Genomic DNA, 24,406 nt, shown 5'->3' with positions numbered 1-24,406 from the left:
TGTGTTGGAACTCCTCTGGTCTGGTTTGATGTCTTGAGTACAAATATCTCCTTGGGGGTTCAGAAGGCTTGTGATTGCTTTTAAAAAAGAAAAAAAAAAATCCACTTTATGGAGTATGGGCTTTAAAAAAAGTATGTATTTTTCTCATGCTGCATGAAGGGCCAGTGAACCGAGTCATTGTTCTGATAGAAGACAGTGGCTTCTTGTTTGTTTTAAACAGAAGCTGCCTTTGATTGAGAACTTAACACAACTGACCAACCCTTCTAGCATAAGGGGAGTTACCATATCTGGGCAATTTATCTATGAGAAGATTTCCCCTAATGTGCTCTCCTACCTTCTACCTGTTTTAGTAGACGCTCAGGAAATGAAGGATTCTGTTAAAAGCCCAGACTACATAGAAAGACTGGCACGTAAATACATGGTAACTTTCTTCTAGTTGCTGCTTCTCTGTCTCTGTATTAAAATATAATTCAGAAAGCGTTAGTTGCTTTGTCTTTAGCCTGCAGCCAGCTGTGCTGGAAAAGAGGGCATGAAGGCATTATTAATTCAAGTGGTGTCACCTGCAAAGAAACAGAAAGGGAGGGAGGAATCTCTTCCACTTTCTTGCTGCCACCTGGGGAATTTTGGGGCTGTCCTTTGGTGAGGTTTCTGTAAGGATGTGGTGTTAGTTACTATCTGTAGTTACATTTCTGAGATGTAGGCCCACCAAAAGCAAAGAAACAACCAAAACCTCACTGCAAGTCAAAAAGCATTTTTGTAAAGTTGCTTACAAACTTGGCGTAACGGCTCCTAGCAAATACAGGGCATGTTCTGGCTAGCTTCCTTCTGTATTTTTTTGGGGGGGGGATGGAGATGAACTTCTATTTTTCCCTTGTGTCGCACTCACACAACCCAACCAGCAGCAGAAATGTGGGATATTTGGAAGGACAAGCTGGTTTCTGGTGGGAAAGCTTTGGAGAAACAGTGTCTGCAGTTTGTACTAGGACTTCAGCTTCAACCTGAAGCTGCAGTAACTTCTGCTTGAGTAGCATTTCTTTCCCTTCCTCCTCTGCAGCAGAAGTGCATAGTAGAGTCAAGTACAGAGTCCGAGTCTGAATCCAGCGCGGAGGTAAGAACTGGCTCCCTAAAGCATTTTGATGGTGATGAGGATATCCAAATCTTCCTTCAGTCTCAGCAGGGACAGTCTGAGGGATGGTTGCTGGGGTTGTTTGGTTTGTGATGGTAAACTGGGCCAAAAAAACCCTCAAACCCCAACCACCCCAAACCCAACGCTGTTCTGCGCACTAGGTTCTTCTTTACAACTGTTACTAATTGTATCAAAATTGATTCTGGGGGGATGAGGTAGGAAAGTACTGGTGTTTTCAGTAGACAACTGTAGCATGAACACTTCTCTGCTAAGAAGTGCTTAAAGCAAAGCTGGGATGTTTCTGATGATTCACTTTGAGCAGCAGAATTTCCACAGCTCTGGGTGGAGAACCTTCTGACTGTCCATTTGGGGTGAGACTGAGAGAGCAGCTCTGTTGCTGTGGGAGTTCCTTATGAATACTGGCTACTTCCTGAACATTGTTGCTTCCTGAACAGTTGTGCTTAATCGGTGTGTTTAATGGGGATGAAAAAAGACCTGATTCTGCAGTGGAGAACTGGGTACTTAATTTCTGGGTACAAGTCTTCAGAATCGATGATCGCTGTTAGTCCATGTGAATGGCTGTGCTCTGTGGCTTAGAGAAGCTGTCTGCCAGGAACCAGCCGCTGCTTTACCTTCCAGAAAGCACAGGGGAAAGCGGGATTTGTCCATGGTTGTCTTCTGGGAGAAACAAAGCTGGAAGTCCAGCTTGGCTGGACTCCAATGGCTGGGCTGGGTGGAAGAGGGGCTTGCACAAGTGCCAGCCTGGACAAAAGCTGGTTGCTCTCACCAAGGGGGCCGAGGCAGGTGCCAGGGCAGGCTGGGGGATTTCTGGGCTTTTTAAAGAAGCAGAAGCAGCTTTTCTTCATCTCTGGCTTTGGGGGGATGTCTCTGTGTCCTTGAACCAGCACAAGAATGCACTATTTCAGAACAACATGGTCTCGAGCATAAATTCACGAAGAAGGCTCTTTGGCCAAGTCTGGACAAGGCCATGTTTAAACATGTGGGAAAAGAAACCTGAAACCTCAGTATTACAGCGGTGACACTGAGACTAATTGAAAGGATTCAGACCTTTAGAAGTTAGACTAAGATACACTTTTTCCCACCTTTCAGCAAGGGGACAACCTGGCTTCCTCTCCTCTAGTATGTTTACCTACTCTGGTTTTACTTGGATTAATAATTCGTAGAAAGGTGCTTTATAAGCCTATGTTAACTTCTCTTAAATAGGTTGTGCCTAGCACACTTGCTGGAAGACTCAAGAAAGCAAGAGACTCCAGGGGACTACAGGTAGGTTTGGCTATAATGCAGCAGCCTTGTTCTCAGTGTAGCATCCAAAAAATAAAATATAGGTGGGAATGTGTGGATAAACAGAAAAACTTCCATAGCAAGTCTGTGACTTACGTTGAAAGTACTTTTAAAGGCCACTGTATGTTGCCTCTTGTTATTTTTAATGGACTAATAATCACCCACCGTATTTAGAGATTTATTTTAGTTTTTAGATCCTTATGATGGTGATTCAGAAGATGAATCCATTCCTTCTGACTGCAGCTTGAATACTTTCAATAATCTAGAAGTTGCACGATGGTCAAAATGTGCCCCAAAGGCAGCTGCTTTGGAGGATGCTGAAACTTCGGAAGAGGGAGAGTCTTTCCCTGAACCTCCAGACTGGCTCTGCCCAGAAACAAAAGTGAGCGAAATTCAGGCAGTAAATGACTGTAAAGCACCTCTGGAACTTCCCTGCCAAGAGAAGGATTTCCCAAGAAGCCGGTTACAATCATCTGAATTGCCTAGAGCCACAGAAGCATTTACCTCCATGAGGCTGACACCTGAAAATTCCTTACTGATAAGTATTAACCCTTCACCCTCTGCAGATCTCCCTGCAAGCTCAGATGACAGTGCTCCACAGCCCATACTAGAAGCTGACTGTGATGGCACAGTGGCCAAACAGCCCCTACTTAAAAGAAAACAAAGGGTTCTCATTCCAGAGGGTGCTAGTGAAAAACTAGGAAGAAAGAAATTCTGTGTCTCTTAATCTAAGGTATGAAAAAATCATTGGACAAGCTGTTCTCAATAATACACCTGGTAGAGATTTCTTTTGCAGATGTTACCTGACCTGCACAAGCTTTAAACAAAGAAGTGCAAGCCTCACTGTGTTCTGTTAGCTACTATTTATAAAAGCATAACGATATCAACCTTGAAATATGTTGGTACCAGCTACTTGGGAAAGCATTAATTCTGTATGACTGTTTTTAGCTTGTAGTTTCTTTCTTAAGGTGGAAAGTCACCCAAAATACTACTGACCTTCTAGCCTTGAACCCTTCCACCACCAGCAGTGTATTTACTTTATTAAAACAGCTTTGCTTTCATCCATATCACCTATGTGGAGATATGGAGATTTTTTTTTAATCAGCTTGGAAAAAAAGTGGATAGAACAGTAAAATTAAGAGGCCTTTGTTTTAAGGCATAAACTGCTGTGGCTGCTCTCTGACTTGTGCCAGTTGCAGAGAATGCTGCAGTGAATACTATGAACTTAACTGCAAAAAAAGCCTCCTTGCAGGTGTAGATGTGTGTGTACTGCAACAAGGCCACAGGTCTTGCTGGAATTAAGACTTGTGGAAAGCTTCAAAAACACAATATTGTATTGGCCAAAGCCCTGTGTCAGGGAGGTCATACCATGTCCGCTGAATGGTCTTCAACCACCTTGTCTGAGGCTAATTAAAACTGAATTACTGACCTTCAAACTTCAGCCAAGGACCCTAACCTCACCTAGCGAGGCTTTCACTTAAACCAGTTGTTTAACACAGCATAATGAAATATATAATTCACTAGGAAAAAATAATACAGGGCAGAAATAAGTGGAAGCCCCACGGGACAGTAAATTCTCAGACGCTCAAAGTCTGTTTATTCAATATGAGAATCTAATTGTGGATTAGCCACTGAACTGAAAAGGCACCTTAATTCAGGCCTCACGCACAAGTTAACGGATAGATAGCTGAATAGTTTGGGAAGCTCTAGCTACTTCAAGCATATTTAAGACTCTCTTGCTCTCATCACCAATACTTGCTAATAGGTGAAACTGGTTTAACTGAAGATTTTTTTTTATAGTAGCTGTAAGCTGGTCCCACATCCCAGGTGCTGAGGTATGCATAAAAAGTAGTTGCTGACAGGTGCACTCAGCAGCTAAGAGCCAGACCTTGTACATATTTAAGCTAATACTTTCCCTTGCAATTGGTATCCAGAGCACACTGCTAGTAGGAGATTTTACTTCCTCATTGTATAATATCTGAATGTATGAAGTTCTGGTGATGGAAAGGGCAGCAGCTCCAGGAAGCTGAAACAGAACAAGAGCATTATGTATGGTTAAAACTCATCTTGGACAATGGCCGTTAGATGTAGTTCCCATCCCTGTTCCTCACAAATGGGATATGAGAGCTACAAGCAGCAAAGTTTACATGATGCACGGGTCTAAGGATTCATTCTTTACAAGGTAATAAAACCGGCCAGGACAGTTCAGGCTACAGAGATTAACTATATGGACAGTATGGTGAGAGTAGAGAGCAAGAATTCTCTGTTTCAGTAACTAGTAACATCAGCTGAAACGAGTATGTGAGGTATGTAAAACAGTTTTTCCTCCCAGCACCAGTGTGTGCTGCAGAACCACTTATCACAGAAAAAAATAGTTGATGGGGGTTCAGGAAGTCACTGCTTTCGTAGGAGAAATCGCTGGAAGGATGGAGCTCCTGAGATTTCAGTTTTGCGGTTGAAAAGCTACACACCTGTATTCTTTGAACACTTGATATTAGCCACTGCTACAGTGGCTGATAAAGGTAAACTCAGTTGTTCTGACAGGCTTGGCAGAAGTGTTTACCCAATTAATTTAGGATCAGAGAAAGCAAGCAAATATCCAAACCATTACACAATGATGCAAGCAATTAGCAGAACTCTCAGCTCTCCTAATTTGGTAACAGTTGGTCATGTGTGTATCTGAAATGGCATTGTAACTCCTTGTTCAAGCATTTAATACTACCCTCCTGGGTTTAATGAGACATGAAGCTGGACACTTGTTTTGTCACAAAAGCAGCTTAAGCAAGAGGAAACGCAGTGTTCAACAGGACAAGAGAGTCTGGCTTGGGATACTGTGGCTTCTGAGTGCATCTCAGCAGCTGTATAAATGCAGGTTACTTGAAGCAAGAGACAGTTCTTTGCAAATAATTCATACAATGGCACCAGATGTCATAGCACATGATGTCAGGCTTTGTGTCTTACTGCACTGAAGACTTACATTCCAAGGTTCCTGCTACTGGAGGTTAGCTGAACCAGCTGCTGAGCTGTGTGAAGGTTAACAATATGCTTGAATACTAACTTCTCACTTCTTATGCTCTAAGAAGATCACAGGTATAGTTTTTCCAGACTACTGAAATAAATTACTGTAAGAATTATATTTCCAGAAATAGAGTCAACAGTCTCGCTACAGATTTTATTTACTATATGATGACCCATCAAATACCACATCTACCCATTACCACCTAAAAATCTCAGCCAATTTTCCTTAGAAGAAATCTAGCCTATTGGCTTTCCAGTGCGCTGCCCCCTTTCTTTTTACTCATTAAAAATCCATCTGACAACATAACCAGGTTACAAAAGTACAGGTGAATACTACACAGAAGACTGACAACTACTACAGCATTAACTAGTCAAAATATGTATTTTCACTCAGTGCAGAGAACTGCAACACCACGTTCATAGAAGCTACGGGGGTCTTCCTTGGTAGCTATTTCGAAGTCAACGGTGAAAATCAGATCAGCACGAGTAAAGTTCAGATAAACAGGTAAAGTCACCTGGGGAAAAACATAAATATAGAAGAAAAGTTATGTAAGGCAGCTGAAGAGTGTTAAGAAGTTTCTGTACTACAACATCGTATTTATGAGATGGGATTTTAGTCTCAGATAACTCAATACTCAAAAGATGAGAAAAAAGCCCAGGCCTCATAAATCTACCTGAAGCACAGGCACCTTCAGAGGTGTAAATTCAACTTTTGGCCTAAACAGCATTAGTACTTTTGGATGCCTGTCCTTCTCCTTTCTTTATCTAACTACAAAGGAAAGATCTAGTCAAGACTAGGTCTGTTTGCTGCTAGCCTGGAATTCAGGTACCAACTGTCTCTGAGAATGTTAATAAAAACCACAGAATGTGGTGCCCAACAGAAGTATTCATAAAGCTTCAGGAAAAAATATTGCTAGGTATATGTAATTATGAGAATTATTTTAAAAATTGTATTTATCAATACTTACAACATTTGCTTTTTTATCAGCATTTGTCTGCTTGATCCAGCGAAGCTGTGTAATGGGCAGTACAGTTGAAATAGCATTTGAAAGGGACAGCTTGTTGTTACTGCATGTAGCTCCCTGAAGCTTCAGGCCTGTAAATTGAAATACACTTTAGAGTTCTAAGAGCTTTCATAAAGTCAAACAAAGACTGTCTCCCTATGTATCATTTAATGACTAAGTCCACTAAATGAGAGGTATTTCATACTGCAAAATAAAAGAGGTTGTAGCAGATGTTCTATCCAATACCACTTAAATATATACTGGCCCGAGTCTTGAGGTTTATTAGCATTGTAAGTGCTTCCCTATTAATTAAACAATTTCAGAAAGCTTTTGCAGTATCATCTTTTTCATCTGATATAAAACATTTAATACCAGAAGCTTCTGAAAATATTTTATATGAAGGACCCCTTTCTGGTTGAGTTTACCTGTAACTCCAAAACTGCATGCATCCAGCACTGCATTCTGTGTAGTTGTAACATTGACCTCAAGACAGAGTTCTTCAAGGGACCAACTGTTTGCTTGTGCAACATACTGTCTTGTAGCAGTAATATACGCCTCTGGTACGAACAGGCCACCAAGGCATACGTGGATGTTCTATTTGGGGCGAGAGGAGGAATATAAAAAGAAAAGGCTATCAGCTGCAGCATTAATTAATGATTGTCACGAACATTACATCACAATTTTCCTGCTGCTAGTGGAACACTGTTAAGTGCTAAGCTGGTTTTTGCTCTTAAGGCTATGTTTTTTGTCACTCTAAAATACTAAGTTTCCCTCTGTATGAACAATTAGCCTGCTAAGCCTCACCATTTTGAGGCCAGCAGATACTCAACAGTATTCTAGATGAGGAGAGAGTCAGGCCTGATGTGATGAAGAAATTTGTTATGGTGAGGGTGGTGTAACATAGGCAGAGGCTGCCCAGAAAGGTGGTAGATGCACCACCCCTGAGTCGTTCAAGGTTAGGCTGGATGTGGTTCTGGGCAACCTAATCTAGTTGAAGATGCCTCTGCTTATTGTAGGGGGGTTGGACTAGATGACCTTTGAAGGTCCCTCCCAACCCAAACCATTCTATGATTCTATAATTTACAAAGTACATTTCAGAGAACACTGAAGTTGTTTTTCCTGAAGAATTATTTAGAAGCCTTGATGGGAAGACTCCATGAAGTAGCTATACAGCTCCACCAATGACCTCTAGAAGAACTCAGCACTACATACCTTTAGTTCTTTTGCTCCACCAGAAGCAGCTGCCTGGGAGATATTCTGCAGCTGTTTAATGCGCTCACTGAAGTCAGACACCCACTGAATAACCGTCATACCAGCTGGCACTGTGTAATGAGACCAGCTCCGAGGCAAGATGCCTATGAAAAATGTGATTTGAATTAAGTTTTGTTGATATACAAGTTGGAATTATGCACTATTCTGACACTTCATTTTTTCTTCCAATAACCATTTAAGATTTGGACCAGGATACAAGCCTCTATCTTAAAAGGCTCCTCAGTAAGTGAAAAATTTTTCTCCTAACTTTGAAAGATTACAAAGCAAAAGGCCTCCAGGTCTACTATTTGTTCAAAAAGTCATTCATTTACAGAAACCAACAGTTACACTGTTACACACATGTATATACTCCAGTAACTGACTGAAGAGGTCAAGTATCTGTGTTTCAGGAAATGCTTTTGTTCTAAGCAGACAGAAGATGATCGTGTATTGCTAGAAACAAGATGTCTGAAAATACTACACATATGTACAATCCTGAAACAGAAGTTTAGAGACTCTGAATATTTTCTAGGAGCAATATTACTCACTTTGTGGTATAAATAATTTCGTTCACTCACAATTCAGAGACTGAAAATTCAGTAAGATTTCAACTTAGAAATTCAGCTGCTGATATAAACTGTACAAAAAAGCCAGGTATTAGCTACCTCAACTTGAAATCCCAAACCAAACCAACCTGAATTTTATTGCTTGACTCAAAAGTATTGTTTGTGTCAAATGGTGAAGTCAATGCCAACTTTTCTGCAATTTTTTTAAGCTGCTGACAGCAGCTTACAGAGTGCAAAAGGCAAAGAGCACTGGGAGGTGCTAATTTGAATTACCATACCTTTCACCAGTTCATTTATAAGCGTACGCAAATAGTTGGTTTGTTTCTTTTTTCCTTCACACACTTGAACCACATCTGCAAGGTCCTGACGAACATCTTGAAGCAGCTTAGCTCCCATTTTCACCTCTCTCTCAAAGAATCGGAACAGAGGATCCTGATGGTCAAAGTAAGTTGCAGATCAAAGTTCTTGCTGAAAAACTGCTACAAAAAGCAACCCCAAAATCCTGGATGGGCGGAGCAGTGACACTGACTATACAAGCATTAAACATGAAGATGCAGTCTTCGGTGCAGAAAGTAACTGCGGAGACTGTTTACAACCAACATCTCCTCTCCCTTGGAGAAGTAAGGAAGTAGAAGTCTTAGCTGAGCAATCAATGCAGACTGCCTGCTGCAGCTCCTTCCAATCAACTCTGGATTTATTTTAGTCAGCAACAAAAAGTTCTCACCTACTATGCCAGAGTAAGCCTTTAGAAGCAGTTACGCAATCATGATCTCATTCATTTGTGGAGCTTATTCCCGAGTCAGAGCTTAGGGTACTACTGTCTAGATCTCAAGAGTTACCCCCAGCCCTTGCAACTTCTGTTCCCAGTTAAGAGAAGCTGCTGCCCTATCTCCCCTCACTAAATTACAGCCGTATTTAATGTACACTGGATGTAGAGGCAGTATCAAAACTAGACGTCAGCGTGCTAAAAGTACAACAGGAAGCACTTGTTTCTTGCTACCTGATCACAGAGAACCTTTGAAAGTGATACCCTTGACAGTTTGCCATTGTATTTCTTCAAATAATACCCACAAGACATAAACCAACTTTTAAGAGCATTTCAAGAAATCCAGAGGGGCTCTACATAGCTATGGCAGTCAGAATCAGCATCAATACAAGTTCCATTTCCCCCCAGCAGTTTCATCAGTATTTGTAAATCACAATGCACTCGTTCCAGTGCACATGAAATTGCACACTTCCTATGCTCACATTAGACAAAACCTAGTTCTTACCTTAATGTTTTCCACAGTCCGCTTCAGATGGTTTAGGGTTTGTGGGATAAGGTGAAGCCAGTTAGACGCTGTGGTATGCAGTGTTCTCATCCAGGCTGGGCGGCCATCTGATGTGGAATCAGTTCTTGCCTTCTTTTCAGTTTCTGCATAAGCCAGATCATCCTCATCCTCTAGCATCTGCATTTTCAGCATTTTACTGATCATATCTATGCCTAACACAGAAGATATGCTATTAGTCAGAGCAGTGGCATCAAGATGAAAACATCCTGCTACATGCAAAAACTATGACTTCTATTTTTCCCTAGTCTAGGCCTAAAATTCAGAACTACCTAGCAGTAGGTGGCTCCAGAGCCAACAATAGAGCTTTCCAGGATCAGGATGGGAAATTAAACAAAATATGTTGGGAGAGGAGGGGAAAGTCATCAACTGTTCAGTCGGATTTACATTTCTCTTCTGCTTTTTAGTTAATGGTGGCCTAGTAATATATGTGAGACATTGTTATAGTTCTGGTTTTACCTTGTGTGGTTAGAAGAACTTTCTCTGCATTATTTGGCAGGCCCAGCCATGATGGGGTTTGTGTATCTGGCAGCATCTCAACCCACTGGACAAATTCTTCACGTCTGTAAGTAAGAGTTTTAATACGAACTAGAAGGTTTTCTCTATTAAAATAGCAAGGTAATTCTTTGCCCAAGACAAATATTTACGCACCTAAATCCCAGCACAAGCATACAGGTTAGGGTAGGGGCTTTTTAATTAAAAAAAAAAAAAAAAAAAAAGTTGCACATACAGATCAGGATAAGAAAAGAATGATACCTGATTCCATCTGGCATCTGGATATCTTTGTGTCCATCAACTTTACAAGCCAGTTTAAATTCACTATCAAAACTTAAAGTAGTGAACAGACGTTCCAAGAAAGTGTTTAACAAACGCTGATCAAATTCGTTATCGATACGACCTCCATAGATAGACTGTGCCATCAGTGTCTTTAATGCAGACCAGGGGATTTTATCAGGTGAAATGTTTTGGCGACCCTGTAAGTAACATGCAACGTAATTAGCAGAAACAAACCATTTAACGTTTACTCTGATTGAGGAATCAAATTCAAGAACTAAGTTAAATTGCCATCAGATTATTTGTGCCTACTCATTCAACTTAGTATATGTTTCCAGAACAGACTGTTTCAGTGAAGATCTTCGGTAATCTAATAACCTATACTTAAGTACACAATACTTGCCTTTGCTGTATCATCCAGCCATGTATCTACTGTGTCACAGGCAGATCTCAGATCAGATTCTCCAAATTCATACTTCTTGGACCAACCCAACGGAGCATAGCGCAAGCGCTCTTGGATAATGGCATGGAACCAGGCAAGGAGGAAATATAAACGAGCACGCTCATTGGGAGACTAGGAAGTCGAGAGAAAAAGAAGTATAAATAAACTATTGCTCAAGTGATCTGATAAAAATCAAAGCCTGCTAAAAGAAAACACCAGATTTAATGCCAGATTGCTACCAAAACTGAACATATTCTAACAACAGAAGAAGCAACCACTACTTTAATGGTGTGAGAAAAAAAACCCCAAACCTTCTATGTGCATCTTAGAAGCTGAGGTTCTATCATTTAAAGGCAAGATTTTAATGAAGACATTCTCCCGTTTTCTTTCATCTACGCATACTGCAGCATTACCTTGCACATTCTAGAAACTGGAATGCTACTGAAAGTCCTCAGCATGTTCGCCTTTACACCAGGAGGAGGTTCAAACACAAAGATTCGACCAGCACGTAACAAATTCACTGGCACCTAGAAATGATTAATAAACAGCTCCTTTAGCCTGTACTAAATTAAATCCCTCTAACAGCACAGTTTGCATTATCTTCCAAACCTCTTTGCGAGCACACACACTAACAACCTGCCTTTCTTTTGGAGGGCATGGGAAACAGCAAAAGGAATCATACAATGGTTTGGTTTGGAAGGTACCTTAGAGATCATTTAGTTCCAGGAAGGTACCTTAGAGATCATCTACTTCCAATGCCTCTGCCATGGGCAGGACACCTCCACTAGAGCAGGTTGTGCAAAGCCCCATCCAACCTGGCCTTGAACCCTGCAGGGATGGGGCATCCACAGCTTCTCTGAGCAACCTGATCCAGTGTCTCACTACCCTCCCAGTGAAGAATTTCTTCTTAATATCTAATCTAAATCTACCCTCTTTCAGTTTGAAGTGATTCCCCCTTGTCCTGTCACTACATGCCCTTGTAAAAAGTCCCCTTCCAGCTTTTTTTGTAGGCTCCTTTACTGGAAGGCTGCTCTAAGGTCTCCCTGGAGCCTTCTCTTCTCCAGGCTGAATAAGCCCAGTTCTCTCAGCTTGTCTCCATAGGAGACATGCTCCAGCCCTCTGGTCATCTTCGTGGCCCTTTTCTGGAAGGTCCTCCCTCCCTCCACAGCAGGTCCATGTTCCTTTTATGTCTGGGGCCCCAGAACTGAACAGAGTACTACAGATGGGGTCTCACGAGAGTGGAATACAGGGGAGAATCACATCCCCTGACCTGCTGACTTCAAATCAATGTTACCTTTGGATTTATCTCCATGGTAAGGAAGAGTCTGAAACAAGCATGAGGTTGTAGGGAATGCAGCTTCTTTTCCAGTTGCATGAGCCAGCCAGGAGCCAGGTGAACATTCTTCAGCATTACCCACCTGTGAAGTTTTGAAACAGAACAAGTGCTTTTCAATGTACAGCTTATGGATCCTGGCTATAATCACAATAAAGAGTCACAGAATATGGCATCAATGTTACATATTTTTCTTCCTCTTTTAAATCTGTCTTTTACATAGAATCACTTACTGTGTATTGTAAATGGGCTAACTTCCCTGTTTTGCAGATACAATCTACTTTTCTTGAAAATATTTATACCAAATAGAAGTTGTGAACAGCTGAGCTTCAGTTATTAGAAATTTCAGTTCAGAATATGGTCCCACTTTTTTTTTTTACTCAATTTTGTCTATTTAGCCAATAGATTAGTTCCTCCTTCCCCCTGTTTACCTTTCTACTAGACAATATGCTAGCTAGAAAAGGAGATAGAACTTACCTTCCAGATTTCACTGCTGTGTTTATTGCTTTATCTGCTTGGTTAAACCCTTCAGCAGAGCCTGAAAGACAGACAGGTTGCTAAGGCTCTTACTGGTAGCAATTTCATTTATGCTTAGATGATGAAATAAGGTGTGTTCTTACCAATAGCAATAGAAGTGATCTGTGTATTCTGCTCAGCTGCAAGATCTTCCACATGGCCACTGGCATCATAACCAGGCACTGAACACATCAACACTGGGGTATTAGGTTTCACCTGGTTTAAAAGGATACAAATCAGTCACTACATGAATATGAGAATACAGTAAGCTCAGTCTTTTTTCCGTCTGGCCAGCTAAAGACTTTATGCTACTTTAAGTTTTACATTAACAAATAGGAAAAAAAAATTACCATCATTCCATGGTGACAAGGATAAGTGAAAGAAGTGTTCTGGTGGGCAGCTTTACTCACAATGGAAAACTCATGTAAGATGGCACTAAGGTAAAATTACCCAGGATTTTAGCCTTTCAAAACCAAGTGAGTTACCTCTGTATCTACGATATGTGTCAGATCTAAAGGCTGCTCCATAATGGACATGAAAGACTCTCCAAGATTTGTTGAAACAAATGTATGTGCCATTGCCAACAAACGATCTGGACGGAAGGCTTGGATGAGAAGCAAGCGATGAATCGCCTGTCCAATAGGAGCTGAAAAAAGCAGAGAGGATGGACAGATAAGAAAACCATCCTCAACACTTCCCTCAATTTTCCATTCCATTTTTCCCATCTTATTATGAAGACTAGGTATTTAGAAATTATTTATCCCTTTGAAGGCTCTGCTGCAACGTTTTAATGGAATGCTTATATTCTATCTTCACTTTGATGTCAAAAGAAACTTACCATCTTCAGCTGGTTTGTCTTCTGCAATATTTTAATTACCTGCTCAATTGCTCATGTTGTAACCCTTTAAAAGCCTACCCTGACAAGATGCTTTTGGATTCTACTGAAATGCTACCGGTTTCCAAAATCTACAGTCCAGAAGTATTGCAACTAAGTGATTTTAACTTTCAGGGATAACTTCCAGATCTCTCCTTCTCATTCAACAATCTGCTGTTCTGCCAGACTTTGAAGTATTATGTACTTGTCTAGTATGGACAGGACAGATAACCTAAGGTTAATATTAAGCATTAACTCTAGGTTAAGCTTAAGTTAATAGTCAAGCAGCTTTACAGTAGCTAGTAAACACAAGCTTAGAATCCCTGATTTAGAAAGCCACCTACAGGAATGAGCCCTGAATGACAATACGGCAAACACTTCCTAATGTTACCTTTCAGACAGGGGACAAACTGAAGAGCAATAGTTACACTTACACTGTAAGTAGACTAGCCCTGTCCTGTCCTCAGAAATTGTGTTTTGGAGCTTTTTAGAGTATTGAGTTGCCTCCAGATTTGCAATGACTAAGGTTAATCCAAACTATTATGTAATCTAATGAGACTGCAGAAGTACATTTCATCCACAGTAGAAGACCTGAAACCAAAACCACCAGACTTGAAGTTCTTTGAAAATTCCAACTTTATGATCTTCCCAGGCATTAAGGTCCAAATTAAAATTCTACTTCAGAATTGCTGTGAAATCACAATAATTCTACTTACATCAGTACAGAAGATTGGTGTGGACAACAGTGCAACTTAACTTACTTGCAGGCTTTTCTTCACTCCAAAGATATGGTACAGTCTGCTCTGGTGAACTGCTATCCAGCCAGATACAGAATTGCTACATTGAAGGAAAATGCAAAGAAAATGAAACAGAGCTTCGTGGCATCAAAAAATCTTCTGCAAGGTACAGGTCCTGTTCCTGGTGCAACACAGATGTTCAATCTCAGCCTTAAAATCTAGAATTTAATGTAGTGCAGAAGCGGACAGCTACATACCAACTTCCACTAGGAAACAAAGATTACTAGGTTGAACTAGGTACAACAGTCCAAGCTTTACTAGCCTTGGATTTGCAAGCAAATATTTAAAATATCTAGTAAGTAGCTAAGTGTTTAAACAATGAAATATACAAGTTCATAAGATTTTTCCCATTTGATGCTAATACCTTATCATCTATCTTTAGAATAAAAAGTTAGATTAAGTACCAGCTTCAGTCTATGAGTAAGTCTTGAGAAATAAGACAAAGCTAACACTGTTAAACAGAACTATTACATTAATGAAATTAAGTCATACATTGAACTTAGCCCTCAATATTGCTCAATGCTCAGCATAGTCTGGTCTTTTCCAAGGCTTCCAGATACAGAATCATAGAATAGTTAGGGTTGGAAAGGACCTTCAGATCATCTAGCTCCAAATCCCCTGCCATGGACAGAGACACCTCACACTAAACCATGCCACCCAAGGCTCTGTCCAACTTGGCCCTGAACATTTGCCAGGGATGGAGCATTCACAACCTCCCTGGGCAACCCATTCCAGTGCCTCACCACCCTCTCAGTAAAGAACTTCTTCCTTATATCCAATCTAAGCTTTCTCTGTTTAAGTTTGAACCCGTTACCCCTTGTCCTGTCACTACAGCCCATAATGAAGAGTCCATCCCCAGCATTCTTATAGACCCTCTTCAGATACTGGAAGGCTGCTCTGAGGTCTCCACGCAGCCTTCTCTTCTCCAGGCTGAACAGCCCCAACTTTCTCAGCCTCTCTTCATACGGGAGGTGCTCCAGTCCCCTGATCATCCTCGTGGCCCTCCTCTGGATTTGTTCCAACAGTTCCATCTCCTTTTTATGTTGAGGACACCAGAACTGCACACAATACTCCAAGTGAGCAGACTTGCTGAGGGCGCACTCAATCCCACTGTCCATGTCACCGACAAAGATGTTGAACAAGACCGGTCCCAACACCGATCCCTGAGGGACACCACTCGTTACCAGTCTCCAGCTGGACATTGAGCCATTGACCACAACTCTTTGCATGCGGCCATCCAGCCAGTTCTTTATCCACTGAGTGGTCCACCCATCAAATTGATGTCTCTCCAATTTAGAGACAAGGATGTCATGTGGGACAGTGTCAAAGGCTTTGCACAAATCCAGATAGATGATGTCAACTGCTCTACAGCTGTCCTTCAGTTCCATAGCCCCATCATAGAAGGCCACCAAATTGGTCAGGCAGGACTTCCCCTTAGTGAAGCCATGCTGGCTGTCACCAACCACCTCCTTGTTTTTCATGTGCCTTAGCATGCCTTCCAGGAGAATCTGCTCCAAGATTTTGCCAGTCACAGAGGTGAGACTGACTGGTCTGTAATTCCCCGGAGCATCCATTTTCCCCTTCTTGAAAATGGGGGTTATATTTCTCCTTTTCCAGTCATTGGGAACTTCACCTGACTGCCGTGATTTTTCAAATATGATGGCCAGTGGCTTAACAACTTCATTTGCCAGCTCCCTCAGGACCCACGGATGGATTTCATCAGGTCCCATGGACTTGGGCACGTTCAGGTTTTTAAGATGGTCTCGAACCAGATCCTCTCCTACAGTGGGCCCAAGGTCTTCATTCTCACAGTCCCTGCGTCTGCCTTTCAAGACTTGGGTGGTGTGGTCAGAACATTTGCCAGTGAAGACTGAGGCAAAGAAGAACCTCAGCCTTCTCCAAATCCAGGGTAGCCAGTTTTCCTGATAGCTTCTGGAGAGAGCCCACGTTGTCCCTAGTCTGTCTTTTATTTGCAATGAACCTATAGAATCCCTTCCTGTTATCTGTCACATCCCTAGCCAAGTTTAATTCTACCTGGGCCTTAGCTTTCCTAACCTGGTCCCTAGCTTCACAGACAACATCCATGTATTCTTCCCAGAACTCCTGTCCTTGTTTCCACTTTTATAAGCCCCTTTTTTCCTTTGAATTTTCCTCAGCAGCTCCTTATCCATCCAAAGAAGTCTCCTGGCCCTCCTGACGCACTTCCTTCTAGCTGGGATGCAACACTCCTGAGCTTGTAACAGGTGATCCTTGAATATCAGCCAAGAGTCTTCGGTCCCCCTGCCCTCTAGGGCTGTATCCCATGGAACCTTACTAAGCAGGTTCCTGAAGAGGCCGAAGTCTGCTCTCTTGAAGTCCAGGGCAGTGAGCTTGCTGCATGCTCTCCTCACTGTCCTGAGGATCTTGAACTTGACCATCTCATGATCGCTACAACCAAGGCTGCCCTGGAGCGTCACATTTCCAACCAGCCCTTCCTTGTTGGTGAGCACGAGGTCAAGCATGGCACCTCTCCTTGTCGGCTCCTCTATTCTATTACTTGCAGAAGGAAGTTGTCTTCTACACAATTGAGGAACCTCCTGGATTGCTTGTTCCAGGCCTTACCATCTATCCAATAGATGTCAAGGTGGTTTAAGTCTCCCATGAGAACAAGGGCCTGTGAGCGTGAGGCTGTTCCTATATGTCTATGGAGTGCTTCATCCACAAGAGCCCTTTTGACCAGGCCGTTTGTAACAGATCCCCACAGTAATGTCTCCCATCGCTGCTCTCCCTTTAACCCTGACCCACAAACTCTCTGTCAACTGCTCACCTGTTCCCAGACAGAGTTCCATACTCTCTAGCCTATCCCTAACATAAATAGCAACTCCCCCTCCCTGTCTGCCAGGCCTGTCTTTTCTAAAGAGCCTGTAACCTTCCATTCCAACACTCCAGTCATAGGAGCCATCCCACCATGTTTCTGTGATGCCTGTTATACCATACTCCCGTAGACGTGCAGACATCTCTAATTCCTCTTGTTTGTTCCCCATGCTACAGGTGCTTGTACAGAGGCATCTGAGCCGAGCTCCAAATGAAGCCAGCTCAGTGGCTGGAGCGGCTGGAATATCTCTGCATTCCTCCAAGCATTTATTATAGGTGCTGGCAGCTGACTGGGTGTGTTGGGATGGAGTGATGCCCCCCTTCCCCAACACATCCAGTTTAAAGCTTTCTTGACTAGCCTGGCAAGCCTCCTACCAAAACCGCTCTTCCTCTTCATTGTCAGACCAGCTTCACCAGCCCCTAGTAGACCTGGCCTCCTAAATTGAGTCGCATGTTCTAGATACCCAAACCCCTGACTATGGCACCACCTCTTTAACCATTTATTAATCTGGCCAATCCTCCTAGCTTTTTAAGGTCCTCCCCTTTATCCTGGAGAATTGATGAAAAGACAATCTGAGCTCCAGAGCCCCTAACCACCTCTCCCAGGGCTCTGTAGTCCTTCTTTATGTTCTCCGGGCTACTGCTACCTATATCACTAGCACCCACATGGATCACTAAAAGTGGGTAATAGTCTGTTGGACTTACTAGAGCAGGCAGCCTCTCTGCAACATCCCTTATCCATGCCCCTGGTCGGCAACACACCTCCCTTGAGACTGGGTCAGGCTGACAGATGGGTGCCTCTGTTCCTTTCAAAGTAGAGTCCCTTACCACTATGACCCACAAATATGTGTGGCTTGAGTGTTTCATATAGAAATGGTTTCAATGTTTCCCTGAGCAAGACCGCAATTTGACCAGCATATTTATTAAGTTCTGGACTCATTTTGCTTCAATGTATTTGAAGCACAATGTTGTTGTTGTTTCTTTTTTTTTTTTTAAAAACCCCACACATAAAACTCAAATTATGCTTTGTCTATTACACTTTCTTTAGACATGTCCAATCAGTTCAATGATCTCCCTTAATTCTGCATTGCTCCTAACCCCCCTGGGTTGACAGATCTCTACCAAGTCACTGCCTAAGATGTATCTTCTTTTACACCTGAAGGCTGAAGAATTTGAGGGAAATTAGAGGTAGCAATGTCTAATTCAAAAGTAGAATTCTACTTTTAATATAAAAACTAGGCAGCCAAACAGGTACTATTTCAGATAAGGACATACTTTGTAACACAGTTTCACAGTCAGGACATAGATGCATTACTGTAACACGTCATGACAAGGAGCAAAGTGTCCAGAAGCAGAGCACTATCCAAATTTATTTCAAATAGTCATGTCCAAGAGCCCACCATAATGATACTATGTATGGCTAGGGCTGCTCTCATCTACTGCATCATTATCACATTAGTGATACAGTAAAAGAGATGCAGTATCACACTTCCTGCTATCACAGGAACCAAAGCTGACCTCAAAGTTAGGTGAATGGTGAAGCTGCTTCCAAGGCCAAGTGATGAATAATACTGGTATTTACAAGTCAATTTTCACAGCTGAATTAGAAATGAAGTAGGGGCATTCATTTCCACAACAACTACAACTAGTTAATCTGTAAGGTTTGCCCTTCTCATACTAGGATTACTTACTTGTAAGCATGAAGCTCTTAAAGCAGACACTGAAAATGCTTAAGCAGACAGTTTAGTACAGAAACGAACCATAGCTGACACTTACCTCATCAGCTTGCACTTTTGAAACAAGGTCTTTAAATGCCGGAAGGCAGCTCAACCTCATCATTGCTTCTGTTTGCTCTACAGTCAAACCACTGATTTTTGGGAGAGATGCAGAGTTTAGTACAATCTCCTTCCCTCTCAAGAAGTGCTGGAATTCTGCATCATATGTAGGCTCCCTAACGGTAAGGAAAAATAAGAGTTGAGCTAGGTGCTTTCAAGACAAGTCTCACTTTTCTAACTAAAGTGAAGAGAGAAAACAAATGTTTACCCAATAGTGCCTTTCAGTTTAATCCGGGCCAACAACATAGCAAACGTTATATGATCTTGATGCAGCATACCACGTGCCACTCTATTGAAAGCCACCTACCAACAAAACAGTGAAAACAGCAATGTAAGAGGCCTTGAACTCTGACCCTTCAAAAATATAGAATTACATTTAGTAATTAAAAAACTGAACCTGAAAGAGATCCTTTGTGATGATTGAGAGACGCTGAGTATTCTCTGTAATTCCCTTCAGATTTGGGTTCTCATACAAGACATTGTGATAGATGTCCAAGAAAAACTGGAGAGAGTATTGGTACAGGAAATGTATCTGAAAGACAAAAGTTTGTTTTTTCTCCCTAGAATCCTGCTGTTTGACAGTCAATGGTTTGTGCCTACCAAACTGCAATATGGCAGCTAGAGCTGGAATTAGGCTGTGCCTATTTAGCTTTGAACTGTAAACACATGAAGCTTCTGATAGGAAGAACAACTCACCCTACCTGTTTCAGTGACTCCATAGTAAAGTAGATACTACTGCATGCTGTAGAAAGAGGCAAGTACTGCTGAGAAACAGTCTCCACTTCTTGCATGACAATATCTGTTTCTTCTACTTTTCTGGTGACCTCTGCTGCTTCCTTCTTCAGATTCTCAAGAGTAGTAATGATGGTGTCATCGTCCAGGATACGTCCCTTCACTTCATTAAGCGCCTGTAGCAGGGATTTTTCTAACTGACGCAAGCGCAGCTGAAATTCACCTTAATCAGAAGAAAAATTAGGTTACAGATTATAGAGATGTATTAGTTCCTAAGAATTACATGAATTCTGCGTACTTTGTCACTGGACATCCTAAAAAAGTAAGAGTATCAGCTATAAAGATACTTCACTGTGTATTTCTACAGCTACATAAAATCACTGTACTGTTTTAGAACAGGAGGAAGTTACTTTAATTTTGGCAAGCATACCTTGAAGCTTGAGGAGGTCAGAGCGTTTCTCATCAACATCTGGTCTTTCAGCTTTCAGGACTTCATTCAGACACTGGCTCTGTAAGCTGCTGCGAGTAACTGTAAAGTTCACAAACGTAACACGAGAGCAGAGGTCTGGTGGGAATTCAACCTGTCACAGGAAACACAAAAAACTCTCTCAGTTCTCTGACATACCATTTCTATAAGCAGGACAGCCTTTTGTTTTACTTACTGTTGGATCTCTGGTGGAAAGGAAGATAACAAAGGATGGTGACAAATCAATATCTTGGTCTCCAAGAGTAATCAGAACTCTGCCTCCAGTTCTCCGGACTTCACGATTCAGAACAGGATTTAGAACTGGATCATAGCTCTCCACATCCTACAAGCAGAGATTTGTTAAAAGATTCTGCTGCTTGCAAGTGTCTCAAGCTAAAAAACCTGATCCAACTACGGCATATAGCTTTTGTGAGCAATCAATTTACAGCTGGTTTGGAATATGGGTCACATTCAAAGGCATTTCTAGTTTATATTTCTAGCTGAGCTACACAAGCACACAGTTTAGGCTACTACAACACAAAATCTTGGAAGGCGGGTATTATTAATGGTCATAATTGTGTTAGATCTAATTCATAGCAAGCCCTTTTCTAAGAAGCACAGGCAATAGTTATTGATCCCATCTGCAAGCTAATCCTTTTTCTTCCCCACTTCCATACTACAAAACAGAAAAATATATCCATCTGAAGTCAAAGTCACTATTCCTACCATTGCCCATTTTTCTGTATTACTGAAACTTCTTCCTGCTACTCAGAGTAGAGTAGATTTAGTTCTAGATAATTAGCCATATAAGGTACTATTACCTATGACTAGAGATAGCAAATAGAAACAAAGGACAGACAGGCTGCAAGTCATTTTGTAAAATGGAAGTAAAGAAAGATCATTTCAAAATAAAATCATTTGACCTTGAAATCGTGCAGGGAAAAAAAAGCCTTTCTCTGATTGTGTATCTCACCATATTTTTCTAAGGAGTTACACCTCATATATGACTGAGTACTAGTTTACTTGTTAAATCATGGTTTGAAAATAAAGTTGTTTGCACCTTAGTAAAAGAACGATCATAAAGTTTTCTAGTACATGGCAGAATTTTTAATAGTTTCTACACCACCATGCAACTAACCTGGACCAGAAGTGGGTTACCAAATCTCAAGGCACTTTCCAAGTTCTTCCTGAAAGCATCATCCAAGAAACTAGTACGAGTTATCTTACGGTCTTTATATTCATTCATGATAAACTCTGTGGCTTGCCCGGAGGGATCGATGATCAATGGATACCTAAGTTGGTAATAAAACACTGTCATTATTTGGGTTTTGACTGCAGACAACCTCTAAGCAGTTTTATGAATTTAGGTTGTGTTAAGTCGCAATTCTAAAAGCCTGTATATTAAAGGAATAAGCTGGCCAGGTTCAGTGACTTATTTCAGTTCAGAGTTCTGAAAGGTAAGTCTGTATTTGGGCAACAAAATAGCTTCAGTTCAGGCCAATTTATTTTAACAGCTATGCACAACAAAAAAGGCAAGGAAAGATGAATGAGTTTCTATGTTTACATACAGTTGAGAAGCTTTTACAAACACTGTAAGTTCTCACAATAGTGAAATTGCTGAAACTGCTTTGAGAGAGTTACTGTGATTCTTAGGTGCAAAGCTCCTGTGAGAATGTTGGTTTAGAATTCTGCATCTTAGAATGAAATACCTATTAAACCGCTTGAGCATGATAGCATTCTCAGTGCACAGGTCATCTGCAGGCAGAGAACTTGCTTGCCAGCGAAGCCGCTCATCTGCATTGGAAAGGTACTCTGTCCTTGCAATGTCTGTTCGGAACTACAAGAAGTACATCCAGTTAGTACTTGACTAGAGATTCTCCAACTAGGTGGCGAGGACATTTTACGTAAATGCAGTTCTACAAGGTATTATTTTCCAAAAGCTCCATTCTTTACTTACCAATCTTAAACCTTCTTTACTATTTATCATTTACTATTGCAGTAAATGCATACACGGTTAACTTGTAATTGCATCTTTACCTGAATATTTGCCTGCTGCAAATGGTGAGACCACGTAGTGAACAGATTCTGACGCATCTGCTGATCAAAGTAGCCAGCATAGGCAATAAAAGCTCCTGAAAGCAAGCAGTCTCCAGCAATAGTGGACATCTGGTTCTTGAAAGTTTCACTTGTCTTCTCCCATCTTTCACGTTCAGCAGAAAGACTCTTCAGAAGAGCTGTGCTACGGTTTACCTAGAAGTAAGTGGTTAGTAGAGTCTTCAGATGACAAATTGTTACAGTAGTCTTTCAGGACATCTGAATACTAACTCTAGGCCCCAGTTAGATTTAAAGCTCAGAATGAAATTAGTGCTTCTACACTTCAGTATTAATTTATTATGTTGTTTCTAACTGTTATCTTGAACTTAAAAGTGCTAAATAGTAGCACAGTAGTGTCTACTTGCTAATGATTAGATCAAATACACAGAAAAATTCTTCCCCTTCCGCCCTCCCAGAAGAAGCACAGTTAAGACATTACAATTACGCTACATCCATGCCTTTTTCCAAAGGCCTTCTACTTAGTTTAAGCCTTATGTGAACTGTCTTGTTAATCAACCAGCAACATGAGTTGGTATTTCCAACTCAAGCCACAGGTTTCAGCAGTTTAAGGAGCTTTGTGACATCCAGAGGTGAAACAGCTCAAATGCACTGCACAGGGGAAGCAACCAAGTCTGGTCACAAGTACAAAGAATGGTTCGATTTCCTACTGTCAAAGATTAAAGAATGGAAAACTATTATATAGAAGTCTTACTTTTGCTTCTACAGCAGCCAAATCTGCTTTAATAGCCTGAGCCTCCGAAATCAGCACTGCATATTCTTCTTTGTAACGAGCAATACTGGCCTCAAGATCACGAATCATCTGCTCTACTTCATTTGCTTTCTGTTGGTTATCTTTGGCATCATCCTCCAGCTTCTGCAGTTCATTGCGTAGAGGTTCCACTCTTTTCAACATATCAGCATAGTTCAGCTGTAAATAGTAAACAGGCCCTTTATACTTTTAAACCGATAAGTGTTAGTAAGAATCACAGCATTCAGGTATATGTAATCAAATGCATCTTTTCAAGCTTAGATACTTGCGACTGGTATGAAAATGAATAGCTACTTAACAGAAACTTAGAAATGTTTATCAGTACCTAAGAATTTTGTTTAAACCAAGCATAGACACCCAAGTAATTGCTTTCTGAAAGCTCCTTCTACTGCTCTGTAGATAGACGGGAAGCAATCTGAAAGGTTGAGACCACATGAACTAGTACACAGCACTGTTCTGCACAAATACTCAACTGCGTGTCCATGCCAGCCACTACCGTGCTAATCTGACTTTCCTAGTAAGGAACTGAGTATAGCTAAGCCAAAACCAGTTAGGATAGGGCCTATTTGCAACACTGAAGCTAAACAGTCTCTCCACATCATGCCATTCACAGCAGGCACAGCTTTAACAAGCCAAGCATTCTGTTGTATTGACCACCAATAGGCAAGTAAAACCATTTTTCAGTATCTCAGTCTGGGGACATCTTTCCAAAAGCCTATTCCTTTAGGAAGCTAGTCAAGTATTTAGAAGTCTGCCTGAAAGACCTTGACAGAGCTGCCTTTAAGTAATGCTCACTCTGAGGCAAGATAAAACTTATGCAAGTCTCTATTAAGAGGATGCACTGCATTTTCCAGTTGTGAACTTTGTCTTGCAGAATGGCACTACATACAGAAAAGATCTGGTTCACTGTAAACCTGAAGTTTCTTATGCAAAATCTTTATCACAACTGGCCATTAGCTCTCTGGCACAGTACTAGAGAGCCCATACACATTCATCTGAATAATCTACCGATTTCTCTGAAGCAAACCAGTTTGCAATATTTATTGAATAGAGGCAAATTCAGAGCCTTTAGACACTGTTATACACCTTCAGGGTCACTCTTTTCATGTTTGCGTCCCCAAATTACTGACTTTACCTGTGCAATTGCCCACTTCACCATAGGTCCACAGGCCAGTGATGCTCTGTTTACAATTTCATAGTTGTAACTTGGATTTGACAGGTAGTTTTTCTTCATCTTCTCCCGGATGGCATCACTGCAAGGGAAATGTTTTTAGAAACAGCATGAGTACACTGTATGTCAGCACACGTGTTCAGTACTCCTTTATC

General features: G+C 41.4%; 1 protein-coding gene and 1 long non-coding RNA gene across 5 annotated transcripts in view; one reads left to right on the top strand and one right to left on the bottom strand.

Moving 5' to 3' along the window:
- Positions 1 to 10,954, top strand: LOC308221013. Of its 2 annotated transcripts, XR_013956856.1 has the most exons (4): positions 1 to 2,410; positions 2,616 to 3,161; positions 10,095 to 10,160; positions 10,813 to 10,954. It is a non-coding gene; the product is annotated as an uncharacterized lncRNA (long non-coding RNA). The 2 variants fall into 2 exon arrangements; XR_013956857.1 differs by lacking the exon at positions 1 to 2,410 and having other exon boundaries at positions 2,427 to 3,161.
- DYNC1H1 (dynein cytoplasmic 1 heavy chain 1) overlaps positions 5,810 to 24,406 on the bottom strand; it is a 52,867-nt gene continuing 34,270 nt past the window's right edge. For all 3 annotated transcript variants that reach the window (XM_080617793.1, XM_080617795.1, XM_080617794.1), the window contains 26 exons: positions 24,216 to 24,333; positions 23,024 to 23,239; positions 22,255 to 22,467; positions 21,927 to 22,054; positions 21,356 to 21,509; positions 20,414 to 20,560; positions 20,182 to 20,332; positions 19,721 to 19,974; positions 19,417 to 19,551; positions 19,228 to 19,322; positions 18,961 to 19,135; positions 14,296 to 14,371; positions 13,146 to 13,306; positions 12,765 to 12,876; positions 12,622 to 12,682; positions 12,106 to 12,229; positions 11,225 to 11,338; positions 10,773 to 10,943; positions 10,352 to 10,569; positions 10,055 to 10,158; positions 9,539 to 9,750; positions 8,546 to 8,699; positions 7,663 to 7,805; positions 6,876 to 7,044; positions 6,415 to 6,542; positions 5,810 to 5,961 (listed from right to left, as the gene is read on the bottom strand). In XM_080617793.1, the coding sequence (XP_080473919.1) occupies positions 5,833 to 5,961; positions 6,415 to 6,542; positions 6,876 to 7,044; positions 7,663 to 7,805; positions 8,546 to 8,699; positions 9,539 to 9,750; positions 10,055 to 10,158; positions 10,352 to 10,569; positions 10,773 to 10,943; positions 11,225 to 11,338; positions 12,106 to 12,229; positions 12,622 to 12,682; positions 12,765 to 12,876; positions 13,146 to 13,306; positions 14,296 to 14,371; positions 18,961 to 19,135; positions 19,228 to 19,322; positions 19,417 to 19,551; positions 19,721 to 19,974; positions 20,182 to 20,332; positions 20,414 to 20,560; positions 21,356 to 21,509; positions 21,927 to 22,054; positions 22,255 to 22,467; positions 23,024 to 23,239; positions 24,216 to 24,333 (3,862 nt within the window). In that variant the 3' untranslated portion in view covers positions 5,810 to 5,832. The remainder of the gene's footprint in view (positions 5,962 to 6,414; positions 6,543 to 6,875; positions 7,045 to 7,662; positions 7,806 to 8,545; positions 8,700 to 9,538; positions 9,751 to 10,054; positions 10,159 to 10,351; positions 10,570 to 10,772; positions 10,944 to 11,224; positions 11,339 to 12,105; positions 12,230 to 12,621; positions 12,683 to 12,764; positions 12,877 to 13,145; positions 13,307 to 14,295; positions 14,372 to 18,960; positions 19,136 to 19,227; positions 19,323 to 19,416; positions 19,552 to 19,720; positions 19,975 to 20,181; positions 20,333 to 20,413; positions 20,561 to 21,355; positions 21,510 to 21,926; positions 22,055 to 22,254; positions 22,468 to 23,023; positions 23,240 to 24,215; positions 24,334 to 24,406) is intronic.

The sequence above is a fragment of the Psittacula echo genome (assembly GCF_963264785.1).
Source record: "Psittacula echo genome assembly, chromosome: 5".
Classification (NCBI taxonomy): Eukaryota; Metazoa; Chordata; class Aves; order Psittaciformes; family Psittacidae; genus Psittacula; species Psittacula echo.
The sequence above is the reverse complement of the archived record's forward strand: the minus strand, read 5'-3'. Positions and strand labels throughout refer to the sequence as shown.